Genomic DNA, 18865 nt, shown 5'->3' with positions numbered 1-18865 from the left:
AACTTGATAAAAAAAAGTTCCTTAAAGATAACTCTAATATAAGGTAACTATGGTACCTTCTTTCAAAAAAAATAAAAAATAAAATAATTAACTATGGTAGTATTGGTACCTTTGTTTTATTTTTTGAACGGGAGTAGCTATGGACCTATGGTATATCATTTTCTTCGTATGCATAAACTCTTTTTGAAAGTCTCAAAGTTGTAAGGTTTTCCCAAATTACACTCTTAAGGTTTACCATAATAAAAACATACTCCTTATACTTGTTCTACCTTTATGAGTGGATATAAGATAAAGTAAGAGAGATTTTATAAAAATGGGTTTGTGTAAAAAATTGACCAATGAAGTATGAGAAAATATAAAATTAGGCAAAGTGAATAGAATTTAAAAGAACGGTCTAGGGAAAAAAATAAATAAATAAAAGGAGTACTTTGTATGGAGTATCCCTTATGATTAATCGACCCAAAAAAGAGTTGCGGGATAGTATAACTACGAATAAGTAGATGTGTCCATTCGGGTGTTCGGATCGGATTCAGTTAGGTCAGGTCAGGTTAGATCGAGTGAGTCATGCTACATTATTATATTTATTGAGTCGAAATCTGAATCGGATATTTTTCGGATCGAGTCGGGTTTAGTTTTTACGCCTCTACGGGTAAGATACATTCTTGGGGGTGGCAACTTGTGATTAGCCAAAAATTAAATCCTACACAGGGTCTATCCATATACGTAGAAACAAGAGGTCTAAAGCCCACAACATTCACTCTCTCTTTCTCTCTCTCCAAGAACAAACTCATCGATCCTACAGAGCTGCCTCTGCAGTCTGCACAATCACGAAGAGAGAAAAGAAAACATGGCGATGACGAGCCCATGGGGGATGGGCCGCACAATCCCACTTCCCCAAACTACTAGTTCTTTATCTTCTCCTCCATCTTCATCTTCATCTCCATCTTCTTCGTACAATTTCATCTTGAAGAAATTGCAGCAACATCATATTAACAGCAGCAGTAACACTGTTTCTCTCAGAAAATTTGTGGGTCATCCCAGATTTTTCAGTTTGTCGAATTTGTGTTGCCGTTGTAATATCAGCAATAATGAGAATTATACCAGTATTAGTAATTCCAATAATAGTAGCAATGATTGGGATTGGAATCGATGGAATCGTCACTTTTCTGAAATTGAACAAGCTGAGAGCTTTTCCTCTGTTCTTAAGGTACTTTTCTATTACCCTTTTATCCTTTTTTTTTCCTTCTATTTATGGTGTCAATTTGAATTCTGGCTTTTAGTGGAAATTTATCAATTGGGTGTTTTCGATTTCTGTTGTTTTATCTGGGTTGTTTACTATTTGGGGAATTTTGTATCCTAGTTTGTGTAATCATTAGAATTACTTGAATTTTGTGGGGGTTTTTTTCCTTTAATTTTGTTGAATTATTATGTAAAAGATTATTTTTATTTTTTGTTGAATGGGTGAAGATCAGTGCTGCCATGTTGCTAATATAGAAATTTTTTTATAAAGGAATTTGAATTGTTGTTTGTTTGTTTAAAAGCTTATAGCTGCAATTAGTCTTATTTTGGATACTATTCAAGAAATAAATTATATGTAATTCATTAGATAGGGTAAAAGAATGGAGTTTCATTGTGCTATTGTTTGGTTCAATGGCGAATTTAGCCAGTTTGATGATGGTGGTGATTGCAAGAGGTTTGTATCATATTAGAATCCTATACATTGAAGATTTGAAGTTGTCTGCTAGGCAGCAGAAGTTCAGCAGAAGTTGTAGGAGGGGACTTTTTGATTGGATCTAGTCATCTCGTGATTGTAAATGCTGTGTCAAATTTTCCTTTTGCAACTACTAGGCAATCCCATTAGACTCAATTTAGGCTTACAAGAATAAGAAAAACAGCGTAAGCCAATGATCCTGTCACCATTAAGGATAATATCCTTATCTGGCTTTGTCCGTCTGTCTAGAATCGTAGGCTTTGTTTTGCAATCAGAAGCTACCGTTAGGAAATAAGTGACGATGGTGGAAAATTTGACAATTAGATGGCAGAATTATTAGGTTTTTCTAATTTAGCAGTACTCGTAAAATTCATCAGTTCATCTGCTAACTGTTTGGATTCTGCTTAGAACTGTTTAATAGCTAGCTAGTACTCATTTAGGGTTTTTTTATTGGCTTTTGCAACAATATATCTTCAAATTTTGAAATAGTATACTAGTATATCTTATTCTTTTCTACTGTGGATTTTATACTAAACACCAAATGGTAAATTAAGTAGTCAATTCTATCATATGAGTCCAATCTATTTGTATCCTACAATTCAATATTTACCGAAAACCCTCTAGTATTGTGAAACTGATCTCTAATTTTTCAGCAATAGGGTGGATTGGATTTCAAGAAATGCATGTATTTACACATTTATAATTTCCTTTTTGCAGTTCCAGCTTGAAGAAGCTGTTGAAAAGGAGGATTTTGAAGAAGCTGCAAAATTGAAAGCTGCTATTGTGGAAGCTACTTCAAAAGACACTGTGGCTGAGATATTGTCTGAGTTGAAGGTACATTACTGCTTAGGTTTGTAATCGTTGAAGTTGTGACACATGCAGAAAATTGTTCATTTTGATCAAGATCTTTGTTCTTTGGCTGCAGAATGCAATTGCTGAAGAGCGTTACCATGATGCCTCGATGCTTTCAAGAAGCACAGGAAGTGGTTTGGTAATATTTTTGGTCTCCTGAGCTGTCTTCAGTCCCAATTAGCTGCTAGCTATGCATCCATGAATGCTATATACATGATACTGAAAGTCATTCATCTCTTGTCTTTCATTCATTTGAACTAGAATCTTATATCGAAATCAACATTAATTTGCTTACTTACCTTTTTATTTTGGAATTTGATTTAGTAAGTTGGTGTCTTCTTGTGGACTTTTACCATGATAGTGCTAGACTAAGCCTATTAGAAATTGTCTTGGGTAGAATTTAATCTGCAGGCAGATTCTTGATTTTGAAGCTTGGTGGCTTGCTGCCAAGGCTTTTGGGTTATATTGAGTCACTTAGTGCTGAAAGTGAAATGGCTGGAGCTCATTACATATAGTATGCTTTCTGTTCTACGGTAATTTTAGTATACAGTTATTTGTACATTATATTTCTTGCCATTTGTGATTTCTGTTCTGTGCCATATCTCTAGTTCTCTAGGGGACAATCTTTTAGTGACCTTTATTTGTCAGGTGGCATTGATTAAATGTGTAGTGATTAGACCCGGCAATTCTAACCCAGATCCGATGACCCGACCCATGACCCGAAATCGACCCGAAAATAGTGACCCAAAATTGACCCAAAACCCAAATCAACCCAACCCGACCCATACCCGACCCGATGTGGAATTGACCCGACCTTAACCCGAAACCCGAAATAACCCGACCCGAGATGACCCGACCCGAAGTTGACCCGAGACCCGAAATGACCCGACCCGAAGTGACCCGAGACCCGAAGTTGACCCGATACCCAAAGTGACCCGACTTTTAACTTGAATTAATTGACCCAAATAGACCCGAAACCCAAAGTGACCCGAACCAAAATTATCTTATACCTTAAATGACCAGAATCTATTTAAGCTAAAGACTTGACATGAGCAAAGCGAAATAGAAAAAAACCGCAATCAAACTGACTTAATTTTTTTATTAATTTGTAATGTGTAACAGTGTAACTAATTTACATATTTTGAACATTACTTTTCTCGATTTATTCGGCCTTTTATCTCTATAAGTTATTAACAAATTGTAAAAAGATTGAAATTTAACGACTATTCTACGGAGTTTGTCCATAAGATTAAAAAAATTAACTAAACCTCGAAATAAAAGTCACAATTCTCACAAGTCAAGAAAAAATAATAGTACAATAATAATGCGTACATAACATAATGTTTAATACCAAATGAAATTACAAAATAATCTAAAGTCAAACAATTACTGTATTCCATGAAAAAAGTAGCGTTAATAAATATAGTGAGTTTCTCGTCAAAAAATATATAAATATATACTATGTATATAGAGTTGAATTTAACCCAATGTATCAACCCGAATTTGACCCGAAAATTGGACCCGAAGATTGACCCGACCCAAACTGACTCGACCCGGAAATTGACCCGACCCGAACTGACCCGACCCAAACTTGACCCGACCTGAAATGTTGACCTGAAACCGACCCGATCCGATTATCAGTTGACCCGAAATCAACCCGAAACCCGAATGACCCGACCCGACCCGAACTTGACCCGATAACTTTTTGACCCGAACTTGACCCGACCCATACCCGACCCGAATGACCCATTTTCCAGGTCTAGTAGTGATGGACTGATGATAGGTTGGAAATTACATCTATCCTGGAGTATTACTTAACTTTTTACTTGGCTAGATTGGACTGCTACTCAACTTTGGCTCAAGTACAATATAAATTTTGGGCATGCAACTGTCTACTACCTTATATAGCAAAAAACTAATTTAACCAAGAGCCAAGAAGCTCAATTGAAGCTCATTTCTAACCTGGAGTATTAGTAGGCACCTGGAGTACTAATAGGCTTTTTACTTGGCTATATTGGACGTCTACGAAGAGCAATATGAAGTTTGGCACAATACTTATTCTTGATTATCTAGAAATTAATGGTTTAATACAAGATTAATTTGCTCTTGTGAAGCCAAATAGCTTGATCAAGGCTCACTCCTAATCCGTTGACTCTAGCCCAATTAGTCACATGCCTTAAGCAAAAATTTCAGTTGCATTATAAGAACTGTAAAATCAAGACCAGGCTTGACTCTTGGCTTTACATTAAATAAATCAACCCATTTCTATCAACTAAAATATTTTCGTATTGCTAATTTTTATGTTTTCTGAAATTTTGAGCTCCATGATTTTTGATTCTGGTGATTTGATATTTTTTTTTTTTATGTATAAGTGGTGGCATTTAGTATCTTATGTGGCTGCAGGCTTGGCATACATGAAAGGGATGGTTACGGCCTTAAGGGGCACTAGACAGTCTAGAATAGGACAAATCTGTGAATTTTAACAAAGGAATATGTTTCTTGTCCTCAAACATATTAGCTTATGACTCAAGAAATATTGAGGGAGACTGTTATGGTGTGTATGTGATAGTCGGTTAGGCTATGTCCTTTAGAAGTTTGCAATATGTCATGCTATCTTGAGTCACCACTGTTTTAATTATTTTTGTTGGTTGTTTGAGATTCCTAGGTTGTAGAACACTGGAACATACAATTGAGTGTTATTCAGGATTTCTGGGAGAGTCTGCTTCCCTTTTTTGCCTCCTTTGTTTTGCTTTTTGTTTAGGGTAGGGGTAGAAGAGAAGGAAGGCTAGAAAGATTAGTAACTGACTTTAACAATTGTGCATTGTAGTGGTATTTCACCATGGCATCATTGAGTCAAAGGTATTTTGGGGGGCGTGCATTTGGTTGTTCTGATTATTGGAAGACAATCTTGACTTTAATAAAAATAGTATGCAATAATGGGTCCAAGACATAATATAAGGTGATGAATGGTGATGATAGTGGTCTTGATAGCTTGAAAATTTCTCTTATCATGAGCATTGTTAAAGACCTTACAATATAGCCTGTAATTCTGGATCATGAGTGATGGCCATAAGTTAGCATTTCCACTTTTATGACTGTTTGAATAATTTAGTGGGCTTTGATTAGTAACAGAAACTGACGGAGGCCTGCTTTAGTGATTTCATTGCAGATGGAATTGAGTGACTAACTTGCTTCTGTCAATTTGAACCCTTGGCGTACTTAAGAGTTTCAAGACTTCCAGTGTAAAGTATATTGGTCAAATTTTTACCAAAACATGCAATTGAATACTGGAATTGCGTAATAGTTGAACTTAAAACTAGACTGTGCTATTAAAACTTGAAAATAGACCGTTGTAGAATGTATACTTATGACATAAGGGTTAGATCTCAACACACTGTTTGGTGGTCTTGAGGAATGTTATGTGTCAGCCCCTTAGTGAATTTATATTTGTGAGATTTTTTTTTTCTTTCTTATTTTCTTTGTTGTATAATTGCAGGTGGGGTGGTGGATAGGCAATGCAAAGGATTCAGATGACCCATTTGGCCGGCTTGTACGTATCACTCCTGGTGTTGGCAAATTCATTGGTCGTACTTACACGCCAAGGTGAGGAGATGTTGTGCTAGTAATCTATGAAGACATACTGAAGCTTTCAATCGTGACTAATAGTTATTGGTTTTTTACTTGATGACAGACAGCTTGTAACTGCCTCTCCTGGAACCACATTATTTGAAATATATGTTGTCAAAGACACTGATGGTACATATGGAATGCAAGTGAGTTGTAAGATTTATTTTATCTCTATATCGTGTAGTTCATGAACAGTTGGTGCTTATATTTTATATATGACAATTGATTGAGATCGCTTGGATCATATCTTTCTAAAATAGAAAAGTGAGGGTCTAGGAACTTCAGCATCTCTTTAAATTTCACAACCTCCCTGTTGTCTCATCCCATCCACCTAGTTATGCCTGCATGAGACCTCTAATCATTTTATAATATTCTATTTTTCTTTTTATACTTCTCTTTACATTTCTTTTGTTGTTTTTTTACTACCAATAGTCACAGTGAGAAAAATTTATTTAGATAAGAAGAGCAGATTGAGGGAATAAACTCAATAAAGGAGGCTTCTTGATTGATGAGCAAAGTTTCTTACAAACAGTGGCTTGAGACCACCAATCTTCACAAGGTGACTATAGGTCTCTACTCTCACAATTCCTTCAATACACAAAAGCTACCTATACCTTACCCTTCTTCCTTTTTTTATATGTACACACTCTCACAACAAAAGCTGTCAAAAAGATCCTACCTACCCCTGCCAGCATTTGTCTTCTTCCTTCTGAAATTGCTGCTCCACTACCTCTCCTTCCCACGGTTTCTCTTGATCCTGCTCGCATATGTAATCAGGCCACATGGCTAAGCATCTTGGCTTGTTTTGTGTGGGGGGGAGGGGGGAGAATTGTGCAATCGAGCCCTTCAACTTATTGCATATGACTGAGGATATGTTTCTGTGGCAGGTTGTGTACTTACAGAAATCTAAAGGTAATCAAATGACCTCTGCTAGCTTGCAGCCAAAACCGACCAGAGAATCACCAAATAGTGAGGCTGAAAATTCATCTGCAGTGGATGATCAGGCTAACAAAGATAAGACAGAGAAACAAGAAGAGAAAATTTTGAACATTGAAGGGGCTACTGAGGAAGGAATAAAGAGTGTGATTAATTTTCTTAAAGATAAAATTCCAGGACTGAATGTTAAGGTCATGAACATTAGCATCGGAGACCAAGTCGTGGACAGTGATGCTGTGAAGCAATTGACACAGGAAGATTCTAAGGAAGATGACGAAAATTCTGATGATGATGAAGTTGATAAATTGGATGAGGTTGAGGATGAGAGCGATGGGATTAGGATGGAAGGAGATAGCGATTCTAGTGAAGATGAGAAAGATCTTGATATGAAGGTTTTTGTTGGTGGGATTGTCCATAATGAGGATGATGTCTTATCTAAAGAGGAGTATATCCGCTCACCAGCTGAAATCAGTGACACAGAGAAAGATTCTTTCATTTTACATATTCCTGGTATACGTGGAAGTGAAGAAAGTATGGCATCTAATGTCAAAGTAGCTGCTTTGGCAGCTCAAGGTGTTTCTGATCTCATGCCCTCTGATGTTGCCAAGGCATTTTTGGGCAATGAGAAAATTTCACCAAAGGTTAGCTAAAGACTGCGTTAACTATTTCCCATTACACCTGTAAAAAGATAAACTTGTATTGTATCTTAGAGTTTAACTCCTCATTTTTTCTTTCCTGCTTCCACTCCTACCAAGAAAAGACTTGAAATCTCTGTTATCTACTTTCTCCTTAAGAGATGAAGACTAACTATACACTGCTGCACCTGCCTTAGGTATCCAAGAATGTGCGTGAAATTGTTAAGCTTGCAGTCAGTCAGGCACAAAAGAAGAGCAAACTTTCTGAATACACAAAATTTAATAGAATACAGATTCCCAGAGGCAATTTAGATCCTTTTGATGGTAAAGATTGCTATTCCTCACCCTTTGCAACATAGCATATTCAAGTTGGATTTGTGTTTTCAGATACAATTTTATTGTGACATGCAGGACTGTATGTTGGTTCTTTTGGACCTTATGGAACTGAGATAGTTCAATTAAGGCGCAAATTTGGTCACTGGAACAATGGGAATGAACTAGAGGACTCCTCAGGTATGGAGTTTTTCGAATATGTTGAGGCTGTTAAGCTTACTGGAGACCTTAATGTTCCCGCTGGTCAGGTTTGTATATTTCCCAGTACCATTGATGTTTTTGTCATTTCCTCTGACTACTTGTCTATTGTTTCTTGTATTAGCTGTATGAATATTCCTTGGTTATATGTTTTGTGCTATTAGGTGACTTTCCGTGCTAAAATTGGGAGAGGGAGTCGTCTTTCCAACCGAAGTATTTATCCAGATGAACTCGGAGTGGTAATATTTTCTTAAGATGTGCAAGAAATTTGTGCTCACGCAGGTTGGTCAACTATTATAAATTCGTAAATCTATACTCTGCTTTTGTACAGGTAACAAGCTATAAAGGGCAAGGAAGGATTGCAGAATTTGGATTCAAGAACCCCAAATGGGTTGAGGGTGAACTTCTTCAACTGAATGGCAAGGTAATTATTATAGGTTTTACACCATGAATATTATTTGAAAGAGAACCAAAAGTACTGTCCATTCATCCTATTTCCTCTTGAACGATTTTGTTTCTTATGAGGTTGATTATGCAGGGTGTGGGACCTTATTTCCGAGGAGCAGATCTTGGTTTTCTCTATGTTGTCCCAGAGCAAAGCTTCCTCGTTCTGTTTAACAGATTAAATCTGCCTGAGTGAGCTATTGGACTTCCATCTTACTATCTTACATTTACACCCTTAGCTTAGAAAAAGATATAGAAAGAGACATGAGAACATGAAGGCTGGTATGACTGCCCTTGCTTCTGCGCCTTGGTAAACATCATGAACAATTTTGCCGCTCACTGCACCCCCTTGCTGCCACTACTGCTCCTCCCCTCCCATCTGCGGACATCTTCAGCGCTTCAACACGATGTTCTGGATACTTTACAGCACACTAGTCTTTATTTATCTTGTATGTGCATAAAGTCATTAACTATTACACTATATTGCTTTTATGATAAGGTGTGATACTTTAACCTCATATACATACTTTAGATGACTTATCCTCTTCAATTCTTTTTCCCTTTGGTAGATTTCAGACTTTCAGAGATGTGATAAAAGTTTCAGTTTATATTGGGCATGTAATATACTAGTATCATACAAAAGCTTCATATGATTAGGGCTTTCTTTTTATTATTTTCCTTTGAGATAACCTTTACCATTTTACCAATTTATCTGTTATGTGCTGATATTATCAACTTTGGCTTCCAAATTACAAAGTCACACGTAATTGGGCTTACTTTCACTACTTTATGTTACTTTTTTTATATCAATAGATCATGTTTTAAGCCCTTCTATATGTAACAGGGAGCCTCTGTCAGACTGCCACAACATTTTTGAGTGCTACTGTACAAATTTAAAGATCTAGGAAGGCTCATGATTAGAACACTTTTCTGATTTTTGAACACTGGGAAGTCCGGACACGTTTTTTTTCCCCCTTAATAAAAGAGTGAGCGATAGATTCTTTAAGAATAATTGAGGAGAAATGCGGGCATCTATTGACATGAAGTTTTTGTAGCAATTGACCTGAACTTGAAACTAATCACACTATAGTTAAAAAACAACATAAATTTGGCAACTTCGCAACTTCCTAGGGCCAACAACGCGAATGTTGTTGACCTAAAAAGTTGCAATAAACAATATTACTGCCTTGAGATATTTAAAACAACTTAACAAAGTATACATTTCTAATTTAGATTCTAAACTAAGGTGATAAAATTAATGTCTTGTATCCATTTAAATAATTGTTATTTCTCTTTGAATTATTTTGGTTTGGATTCAAATGTACGCTAAGTTTGAACACAATACTCTAAATAATAATGCCCAACCTCTCGAATGAATGAGTGGAGATATTTGTGGTCTTCTGGTTTGGATTCAAATGTACGCTAAGTTTGAACACAATACTAACCTCTCGAATGAGTGAGTGTAGGTAATTGAAAGGAGAGGGTAAGATTTTGCTCTATTCACCTCATTTTTACTTATCTAAACTTATTACTCTTAGAACTTATTTTAGATGTAATTTGAAATTGATTATCCCTTATCAGAATTTATTTTTCCTGAATTGAACCTATAAACCTAAAATAAGTGAAATTAAGGCGACCGAATGTCATATGCGTAGTATATTTGGTTTATGGAGTTGGAATCCTTATTTTATATGATATTTTATTATTTTTTTAAAAAAAAAAATTACTTACGTAGCATTAAATTAAAATTATTTTATTTTTGCTAAATTGAAATTATTTTATAAAAAATTTAAAAGTTTAAGAAAATGTAGGGAATATTAATATTAAAAAATTTAATGTTAGGGGAAAATTTTAATATTAAATGTAGGGAATATTAAGGGGGATAATTAAAAGAAATAGCCTAAAAGTATGTTCTCTTCGGCTTAATTTCAGTTCAGCTCTAATCAGTTCAGTTCTTAATTACTTTCTCTTATGAACAATTCATTTCAGTTCATTTCAGATCCAGTCAGTTCAGCTCATCTCAGTTCAATTCAGTATATCAATTCAGTATATCAAAACAGGTACTAGCCTGACACTATACTTGGGTGTGGTTAATATTTTGTAGATAAACCGGGTGGGAAAAAAAAAATAAAAAATTACGGTTTAAGGCTCTAACACACTGAATTGCTTCATTGAAGCAGCAGTTGACGTTCTCTGTTGAATCGCGCTTTAATATCAGTAGCTTCTGAGGTAAGTTGTTTCTTTTTGTAATCATCATCTTATCAATTTCACGATCTAGGGTTTAATTTAATTTCCAGGTTCGAAAATCTGAACTATTGATTCTAAATACTAAGATGATGACCACCGATTAGATTATTTTACATGTAAAGAAAAGAAAATCATGAGCCTAATTTGATTGATTATTGAATCAAATATCCCTAAAATTATTTTAAATTGAATCAAATTCGGATTGCACAACCCTTTAATGTTATGAAATTGAACCTCTTTTCCCTCCTACCCTGGCTCAGATGGATGGTGATCGTAGTAGCGGCCGTAGTGGCGATTTGACAGCGGAAGGGAATGGGGAATATCTGATTTCGGTGAGTTTGATCTTCATTGAATTGATCAGATCATATCATATTTGCTTGTTTTGAATAATATTGGAGGAGGTTGCTTTGTGTTGTTGATGGGTTTGTTCATATTGTTGTTGTTGATGGGTTTTTTCACATTGTTGTTTGGAGTGGTAGGTGTTGAGGGGGGCATTGGTGGTGGTGGTGGTGGTGGTGGTGTTTGTTCAATGTCTCAAAAGCGTGCAAAAATTATAGTTCCACTGTTTTTGTTAGGCTTCAATGTGTTAAAAGTTCAACTTAGGGGTTGTCTTTTTATTTGATGTTGTTATTCCTTTTCTTTCATGCACGCTTATAACATTAGAAATCTTGTTTGTAAATTATTAAAATTTGTATTTTTTTTTTATAAAATTAATGTACCATATCTGTGTTTTATTGGGTGATTTATTTTGTTTCCAAGACTGATTAGAAGAAAATTTGAAATGACTTAGGCTCCATTTGGTTTGGTGTACAATGTTTTACATCATTTTCTCGTATTTTTCACTACTTGGATGTAAAATAATCTTCCATATAGAGCAATAAAATCTTGTATGATTGAAATTCATTTTCCTTTTAAAATGGAGGGAAAATACTTTTCCTTCCTTCCCTCTCTTTTCCTTAGCAACTTTTTACATTTCCTCGTATCCATGACCTCTCTTTCCCTTCCAATTTTTTTTTTTTTTTTTTTTTTTTTTTTTTTTTTTTCCTAATGTGTTTTTACATTTTATTGTACAATGTTGTACATAAAAAATTATTTTACACTGAAAACGTCTTACACCCAACCAAATAGGGCCTTACTTTATGAAGTATATCATTCAAATTAAGTACTGTAATTCTAATTTTATTAGATTCGTTCTCACGGTTGGTTTTTCTGTTTATTTATTTATGTTAAGTAGTGATTTGGGTTTGCCTTTGCAGGTGAGGGTACGCCCCTTTGGTCGCAACGCATTTATTCTGGAAGGCCACAAGTTCAGTCCGTTTAATACCTTTTCCGACATCAGGAACGCCATTGTTAATGAAGTAGAAGTAAGCCCTGATAAATACGCCAACATCTTTAAATTTAATGACCCTAAAACTGACCTTCTGAAGCTGCACGGTGATTATTTTCCATTGGATGATAATTCTACTTTAGGTTCTGTATTCGGCTTTGATAGACCTTTGTGTCGCCCTACCACTATTAACATACGCCTCTTCCCCGCTGCTGTCACTAAGATTGGTACACCGTTACCCCGCCCCGAGACCAGGCGACGTGACTTGCCTGATTCAGATGCTGCCGGGGACCACCTCGACCATGATGTTTTCCCTCAGAGGCCTAGAGTACAGACGTTACCCTTCCGTGCTGCAAATGGAACTTCTGTCGTCTATGACGGCTTTTTGGACCTCAAGAGCCCCGAAGGTAATACCCTCTCTTTTGACGACCTCAAATATCGTAGATTTCTTCCTGTGTCCTTTTGACTCCCAATGTTCGGATTTGGGGCATTCTGTCAGCCTTAAATCAGGACTCTAAGTACCTTGTCATTCACGTCGGCTGGGACAGACTGTCTTTTCTGCTTCCCCGAGTTATTAAGTTATTCTACCCTGACATGCCTTTTGTTGCTGTCACTGACCTTACCCCACACCAGCTTGACCTGCTAACCTTCCTCGACACTTCTCAGCATCATGTGGAATACTTTTATGGTTGGAATGTCCTTGACGAAGCTGATGATTATGGTGTTTATCACATTGAGCGTTTGGACATCAAGTGGCTTGGATTAAGGCCTTCGGACCTTAAATGCTTTCCTGCCAGTGCCTTTGATCAACTGGTCAAGCCGCTGCCACACGACTTTGATAATGTCCTTTCCAAGATCGAGTGGAATCCACATTTCAGTAGGAAACAAGCGTGGGTTAGAGAATTGAATATCTTCAAAGAGAATAGAAAGTGCGTGATGTTCCTGCCTTTGGGCCCTCTGAAAAATCTAATCTCCGACAGATTGCGTGACAAGGATTTCGTTTAACCCGACTAGTCTACTTACTATTATTATGCCTATTCCAATTCCAATGCCAATGCTATCTTGTAGAATGTTCGCTGTTCCCTTAGCTGGTGTGCGTGCTTAAATACTATTGTACGTACTAGTGATATTATTATTATGAGGAGGTATCTTTTCTTTGTATTGTATAAAATGTTAATGTACACTTAGCTGTTTGTTTATGCACTCTATTTGGTGGGTGGATGATGCTCTGTCCTTGGCTGGTTTGTTTGTTTTAATGCAAGACAAGATAATCATAGTAGTATGTAGTACTTACTTTGGGCCTCTACTCTTTAACTGTTTATGTTTCTAACGTTTTGTATTTGTTAATTTAGCTACACTTCTCATGCACTCTGTTTTAGCATCCTCTGATTCTCATCTGAGTTTTATATTAGCTAGCACACCAAATCATTTGAATGTGTTTGTGTTTGATGACCAATCTTTTTATATGGAGCATGCATCTTCCTAGCTCCATGCCCTTCAATTATTATCATAACTTCTAGCAATGTGCAAGAAATGAAGAAAAGTAAACAAGAGTATGTAGAAGATCAACTCTAACATTGTTAATTTGTTATCGTCGTCAACAAGACAGCTCTTTAATCAAACCTCCCTTCAAAAACTAACAAAAAAGTATTGCAAAGGGAAGATAAGAAATGTAAATCTCTGATTTTTTATTAGATTGATGGATGAAATTTATACAAGTATTACTATAACTTACGTCATAATCATACCCATACGGCCATACCAATGTAAAATCAATGAAAGAATATAGAGGGAAAGACCAATTCTAACTCTATGCCTTAATATACAACCAATACTTTGGCATCTTACTCTACTTAACAGGTTGACCATTCTAAACCATAAGGGGTCCAACTATTGTATTGTTTCTTTTATAAATTCCTATATAAGTTCTTGAAGTTGAGCACATTTTTCTTGGCAAAAGGTTGCTGTTAATGAACATATGATTGAGAAGGCCTGATGTTTTTACAGTCTTTCTAGTACTATGGCATTGTATTTTGCTATGATCGATGGCAAGGATGGTGTGTATTATTCTGATATGATGGTAAGAATGGTGTGTATATTACTTTCTTAGGTGTAGACTTAATGTTTGCCTGTGCATTGTCCATCTTTGCATGTGTGTTGATATTCTTTTTGCTGGAAATATATTGCTGTAAATTCTGGATGTTTTTCTTAGATTTATGTAGCTTGCATGTGTCATTGATTTTTTTTTCTGGGATTGGATTGTTGTTGTTCGAGCATATTCAGCATGGCTTGTTTTTTTGGTGTTTACTTCATTCTTAAATAAATACCCAGAATTGTATGAGGTTTGACTTCTCAACCTTGGGGTGAAAACTAGTTGGATCCTTGTAATTATCTCAAGTATGTTGGTAATTTTAGTTGGCAACATTCATCTTGTATTGGATAAGTGCACAAGGTTAGCCATGTTTTGGTGAGTTGACTTTGTTGGTTCGGCCTGCTTTTAATTTTCATAAAGAGTGTGATTAATTTTCTTAAAGATAAAATTCCAGGACTGAATGTTAAGGTCATGAACATTAGCATCGGAGACCAAGTCGTGGACAGTGATGCTGTGAAGCAATTGACACAGGAAGATTCTAAGGAAGATGACGAAAATTCTGATGATGATGAAGTTGATAAATTGGATGAGGTTGAGGATGAGAGCGATGGGATTAGGATGGAAGGAGAGAGCGATTCTAGTGAAGATGAGAAAGATCTTGATATGAAGGTTTTTGTTGGTGGGATTGTCCATAATGAGGATGATGTCTTATCTAAAGAGGAGTATATCCGCTCACCAGCTGAAATCAGTGACACAGAAAAAGATTCTTTCATTTTACATATTCCTGGTATACGTGGAAGTGAAGAAAGTATGGCATCTAATGTCAAAGTAGCTGCTTTGGCAGCTCAAGGTGTTTCTGATCTCATGCCCTCTGATGTTGCCAAGGCATTTTTGGGCAGTGAGAAAATTTCACCAAAGGTTAGCTAAAGACTGCTTTAACTATTTCCCATTACGCCTGTAAAAAGATAAACTTGTATTGTATCTTAGAGTTTAACTCCTCATTTTTTCTTTCCTGCTTCCACTCCTACCAAGAAAAGACTTGAAATCTCTGTTATCTACTTTCTCCTTAAGAGATGAAGACTAACTATACACTGCTGCACCTGCCTTAGGTATCCAAGAATGTGCGTGAAATTGTTAAGCTTGCAGTCAGTCAGGCACAAAAGAAGAGCAAACTTTCTGAATACACAAAATTTAATAGAATACAGATTCCCAGAGGCAATTTAGATCCTTTTGATGGTAAAGATTGCTATTCCTCACCCTTTGCAACATAGCATATTCAAGTTGGATTTGTGTTTTCAGATACAATTTTATTGTGACATGCAGGACTGTATGTTGGTTCTTTTGGACCTTATGGAACTGAGATAGTTCAATTAAGGCGCAAATTTGGTCACTGGAACAATGGGAATGAACTAGAGGACTCCTCAGGTATGGAGTTTTTCGAATATGTTAATGTTCCCGCTGGTCAGGTTTGTATATTTCCCAGTACCATTGATGTTTTTGTCATTTCCTCTGACTACTTGTCTATTTTTTCTTGTATTAGCTGTATGAATATTCCTTGGTTATATGTTTTGTGCTATTAGGTGACTTTCCGTGCTAAAATTGGGAGAGGGAGTCGTCTTTCCAATCGGAGCATTTATCCAGATGAACTCGGAGTGGTAATATTTTCATAAGATGTGCAAGAAATTTGTGCTGACGCAGGTTGATCAACTATTATAAATTCGTTAATCTATAATCTGCTTTTGTAAAGGTAACAAGCTATAAAGGGCAAGGAAGGATTGCAGAATTTGGATTCAAGAACCCCAAGTGGGTTGAGGGTGAACTTCTTCAACTGAATGGCAAGGTAATTATTATAGGTTTTATACCATGAATATTGTTTGAAAGAGAACCAAAAGTACTGCCCATTCATCCTATTTCCTCTTGAACGATTTTGTTGCTTATGATGTTGATTATGCAGGGTGTGGGACCTTATTTCCGAGGATTAGATCTTGGTTTTCTCTATGTTGTCCCAGAGCAAAGCTTCCTCGTTCTGTTTAACAGATTAAATCTGCCTGAGTGAGCTATTGGACTTCCATCTTACTATCTTACATTTACACCCTTAGCTTAGAAAAAGATATAGAAAGAGACATGAGAACATGAAGGCTGGTATGACTGCCCTTGCTTCTGCGCCTTGGTAAACATCATGAACAATTTTGCCGATCACTGCACCCCCTTGCTGCCACTACTGCTCCTCCCCTCCCATCTGCGGACATCTTCAGCGCTTCAACACGATGTATCTGGATACTTTACAGCACACTAGTCTTTATTTATCTTGTATGTGCATAAAGTCATTAACTATTACACTATATTGCTTTTATGATAAGGTGTGATACTTTAACCTCATATACATACTTTAGATGACTTATCCTCTTATATTCTTTTTCCCCTTGGTAGATTTCAGTCTTTCAGATATGTGATAAAAGTTTCAGTTATATTGGGCATGTAATATACTAGTTTCATACAAAAGCTTCATATGATTAGGGCTTTCTTTTTATTTTTTTTCCATTGAGATAACCTTTACCATTTTACCAATTTATCTGTTATGTGCTGATATTATCAACTTTGGCTTCCAAATTAGAAAGTCACACGTAATTGGGCTTACTTTCACTCCTTCATGTTACTTTTTTTTATCAAAAGATCATGTTTTAACCGCTTTTATATGTAACAGGGAGCCTCTGTCAGACTGCCACAAAATTTTTGTGTGCTACTGTACAAATTTAAAGATCTAGGAAGGCTCCTGATTAGAACACTTTTCCCATTTTTGAACACTCAAGGAAGTCCGTAAACATTTTTTTTTTTCTTAAAAAAAGAGTGATTGAGGAGAAATGCGGGCATCTATTGACATGAACTTTGGGTCAATTGTAAGTTTTGTAGCAATTGACTCGAACTTGACACTATAGTTAAAAATCAACATAAATTTGGCAACTTCCTAGGGCCAACAACACGAATGTTTTTGAAACTTAAAAAAAAAAAAAATACAATAAATCATGTTACTGCCTTGAGCTATTTAAAACAACTTAACAAGTATACATTTCTAATTTAGAATCTACATTAGGGTGATAAAATTATTGTTTTATAACAATTTAAATAATTGCTATTTCTCTTTGAATTATTTTGGTTTGAATTCGTATGTACGCTAACTCGCTAAGTTTGAACACAATACTTTAAATAATAATGCCCAACCTCTCGAATGAGTGAGTGGAGATATTTGTGGTTTTCTGGTTGATAGACTAAAGAAATGTAAAGCACAAAAAAAATGATCAAATAATTGAAGGTGTAATCATATACTGTATAGACACAGCAAAAGAAGTTGGTAATAACTTTGTTAAAAGCACCTTGTGATTTGTGAATCTATATTACAAAGTGGGAAACCATGCAAAAATAGTCACAACTTCTTAAGTGGAAAGAATAAGAGAAAAGCAAAACAATATGGTTTTTGGATTCTTTTAGTAATTTAAGACATCAAAAGCAGTTTTTCTTACTCTTTGTTTTTGTTTGTACTAGTGGTTAATTAAAGGGGAAAACTAGAGGATTTTAGTGCTAAAAAGTAAAGAAGATGATGCTTTTCTTTCGTGTGCCTTTTGGTATATACAATGTAGCTTATTAAAAATGTAGCATGTGGTCTAAGATGAAGGTAAGGTACCATATACCATTTGTGTTTTACTTAACCGTGTTGCATTGTGTTGGTGAAAAGAGTTGCAAATCATATATTCATCTACTTATAGTACCATGATGTACTTAAATTCTTATTTATAGGGATGTTAAATAGACTACTTGGTAGGTAATTTGTATAGGTGTTCTCCTCATAGTCGATTAATTAAATGATTGACTAACATGCAAAATATATATGGATGGAAAATTAAAGGAAATACCGAGGACAAATAACTTATTCGTATTTTCAATTGTTCTATATAGTTCTTGACACTTTTTATATTTGCTAAACTTAAATATTTTTGATGAATTATAAATTATTTATAGGGATTTTCATAAGGAGCAATGGGGTTAATAAAGATGCATTAGATACCCTTATGATTTCATAAATGCATCAGGTAGCCATAAGGTAAACCCTTTAAGCTAGAGATCAGATAAAATGAACGGAAATGTTAGTTAGAGCATTAAATAATGGAAAATAAATTATGTGTAGGTAATTGGAAAAAGAGAGGATAATGTGTTCTATTCACCTCATTTTTACTTATCTAAACTTATTAATCGTAGAACTTATTATAGATGTAATTTGAAGTTAATTATCCATTATCAGAATTTATTTTTCCTAGATTGAACCTATTAATTAAACCTGAAATAAGTGAAACTAAGGTGACAGAATGTTAGATGCGTAGTATATTTGGTTTATGGAGTTGGAATCCTACTTATGTTGATCAAATTTTATTTTATATGGTATTTTATTATGTTTATTTTTTTAAATTACT

At 35.5% G+C, this 18865-nt stretch overlaps 2 protein-coding genes across 3 annotated transcripts; both read left to right on the top strand.

The window, feature by feature from the left end:
• Nucleotides 1–730: 730 nt before the first annotated feature.
• LOC145567225 (protein EXECUTER 2, chloroplastic-like) lies at nt 731–17011 on the top strand. Of its 2 annotated transcripts, none has more exons than XM_081626478.1 (11): nt 731–1207; nt 2429–2545; nt 2637–2702; nt 6060–6166; nt 6255–6336; nt 7078–7767; nt 7959–8085; nt 8173–8342; nt 15983–16057; nt 16150–16242; nt 16357–17011. In XM_081626478.1, the coding sequence occupies exons 1-11, from the start codon at nt 848–850 to the stop codon at nt 16456–16458; spliced, it is 1989 nt and encodes a 662-aa protein (XP_081482604.1). In that variant the 5' UTR covers nt 731–847; the 3' UTR covers nt 16459–17011. The 2 variants fall into 2 exon arrangements, with proteins under 2 accessions (XP_081482604.1, XP_081482603.1); XM_081626477.1 differs by lacking the exons at nt 15983–16057; nt 16150–16242; nt 16357–17011 and adding exons at nt 8457–8531; nt 8624–8716; nt 8831–9439 and having other exon boundaries at nt 736–1207.
• Nucleotides 10858–13613, top strand: LOC145567231 (uncharacterized). Its single transcript, XM_081626486.1, has 5 exons — nt 10858–10965; nt 11244–11315; nt 12240–12347; nt 12454–12717; nt 12944–13613. Exons 2-5 carry the CDS (start codon nt 11244–11246, stop codon nt 13313–13315), a joined length of 816 nt encoding a protein of 271 aa, XP_081482612.1. The 5' UTR covers nt 10858–10965; the 3' UTR covers nt 13316–13613.
• Nucleotides 17012–18865: the final 1854 nt, after the last annotated feature.

This window comes from Chenopodium album, chromosome 11 (genome assembly GCF_948465745.1).
Source record: "Chenopodium album chromosome 11, dcCheAlbu1.1, whole genome shotgun sequence".
Classification (NCBI taxonomy): domain Eukaryota; kingdom Viridiplantae; phylum Streptophyta; class Magnoliopsida; order Caryophyllales; family Amaranthaceae; genus Chenopodium; species Chenopodium album.
Note: the sequence above shows the minus strand (reverse complement) of the source record. Positions and strands in the feature narration are given on the sequence as shown.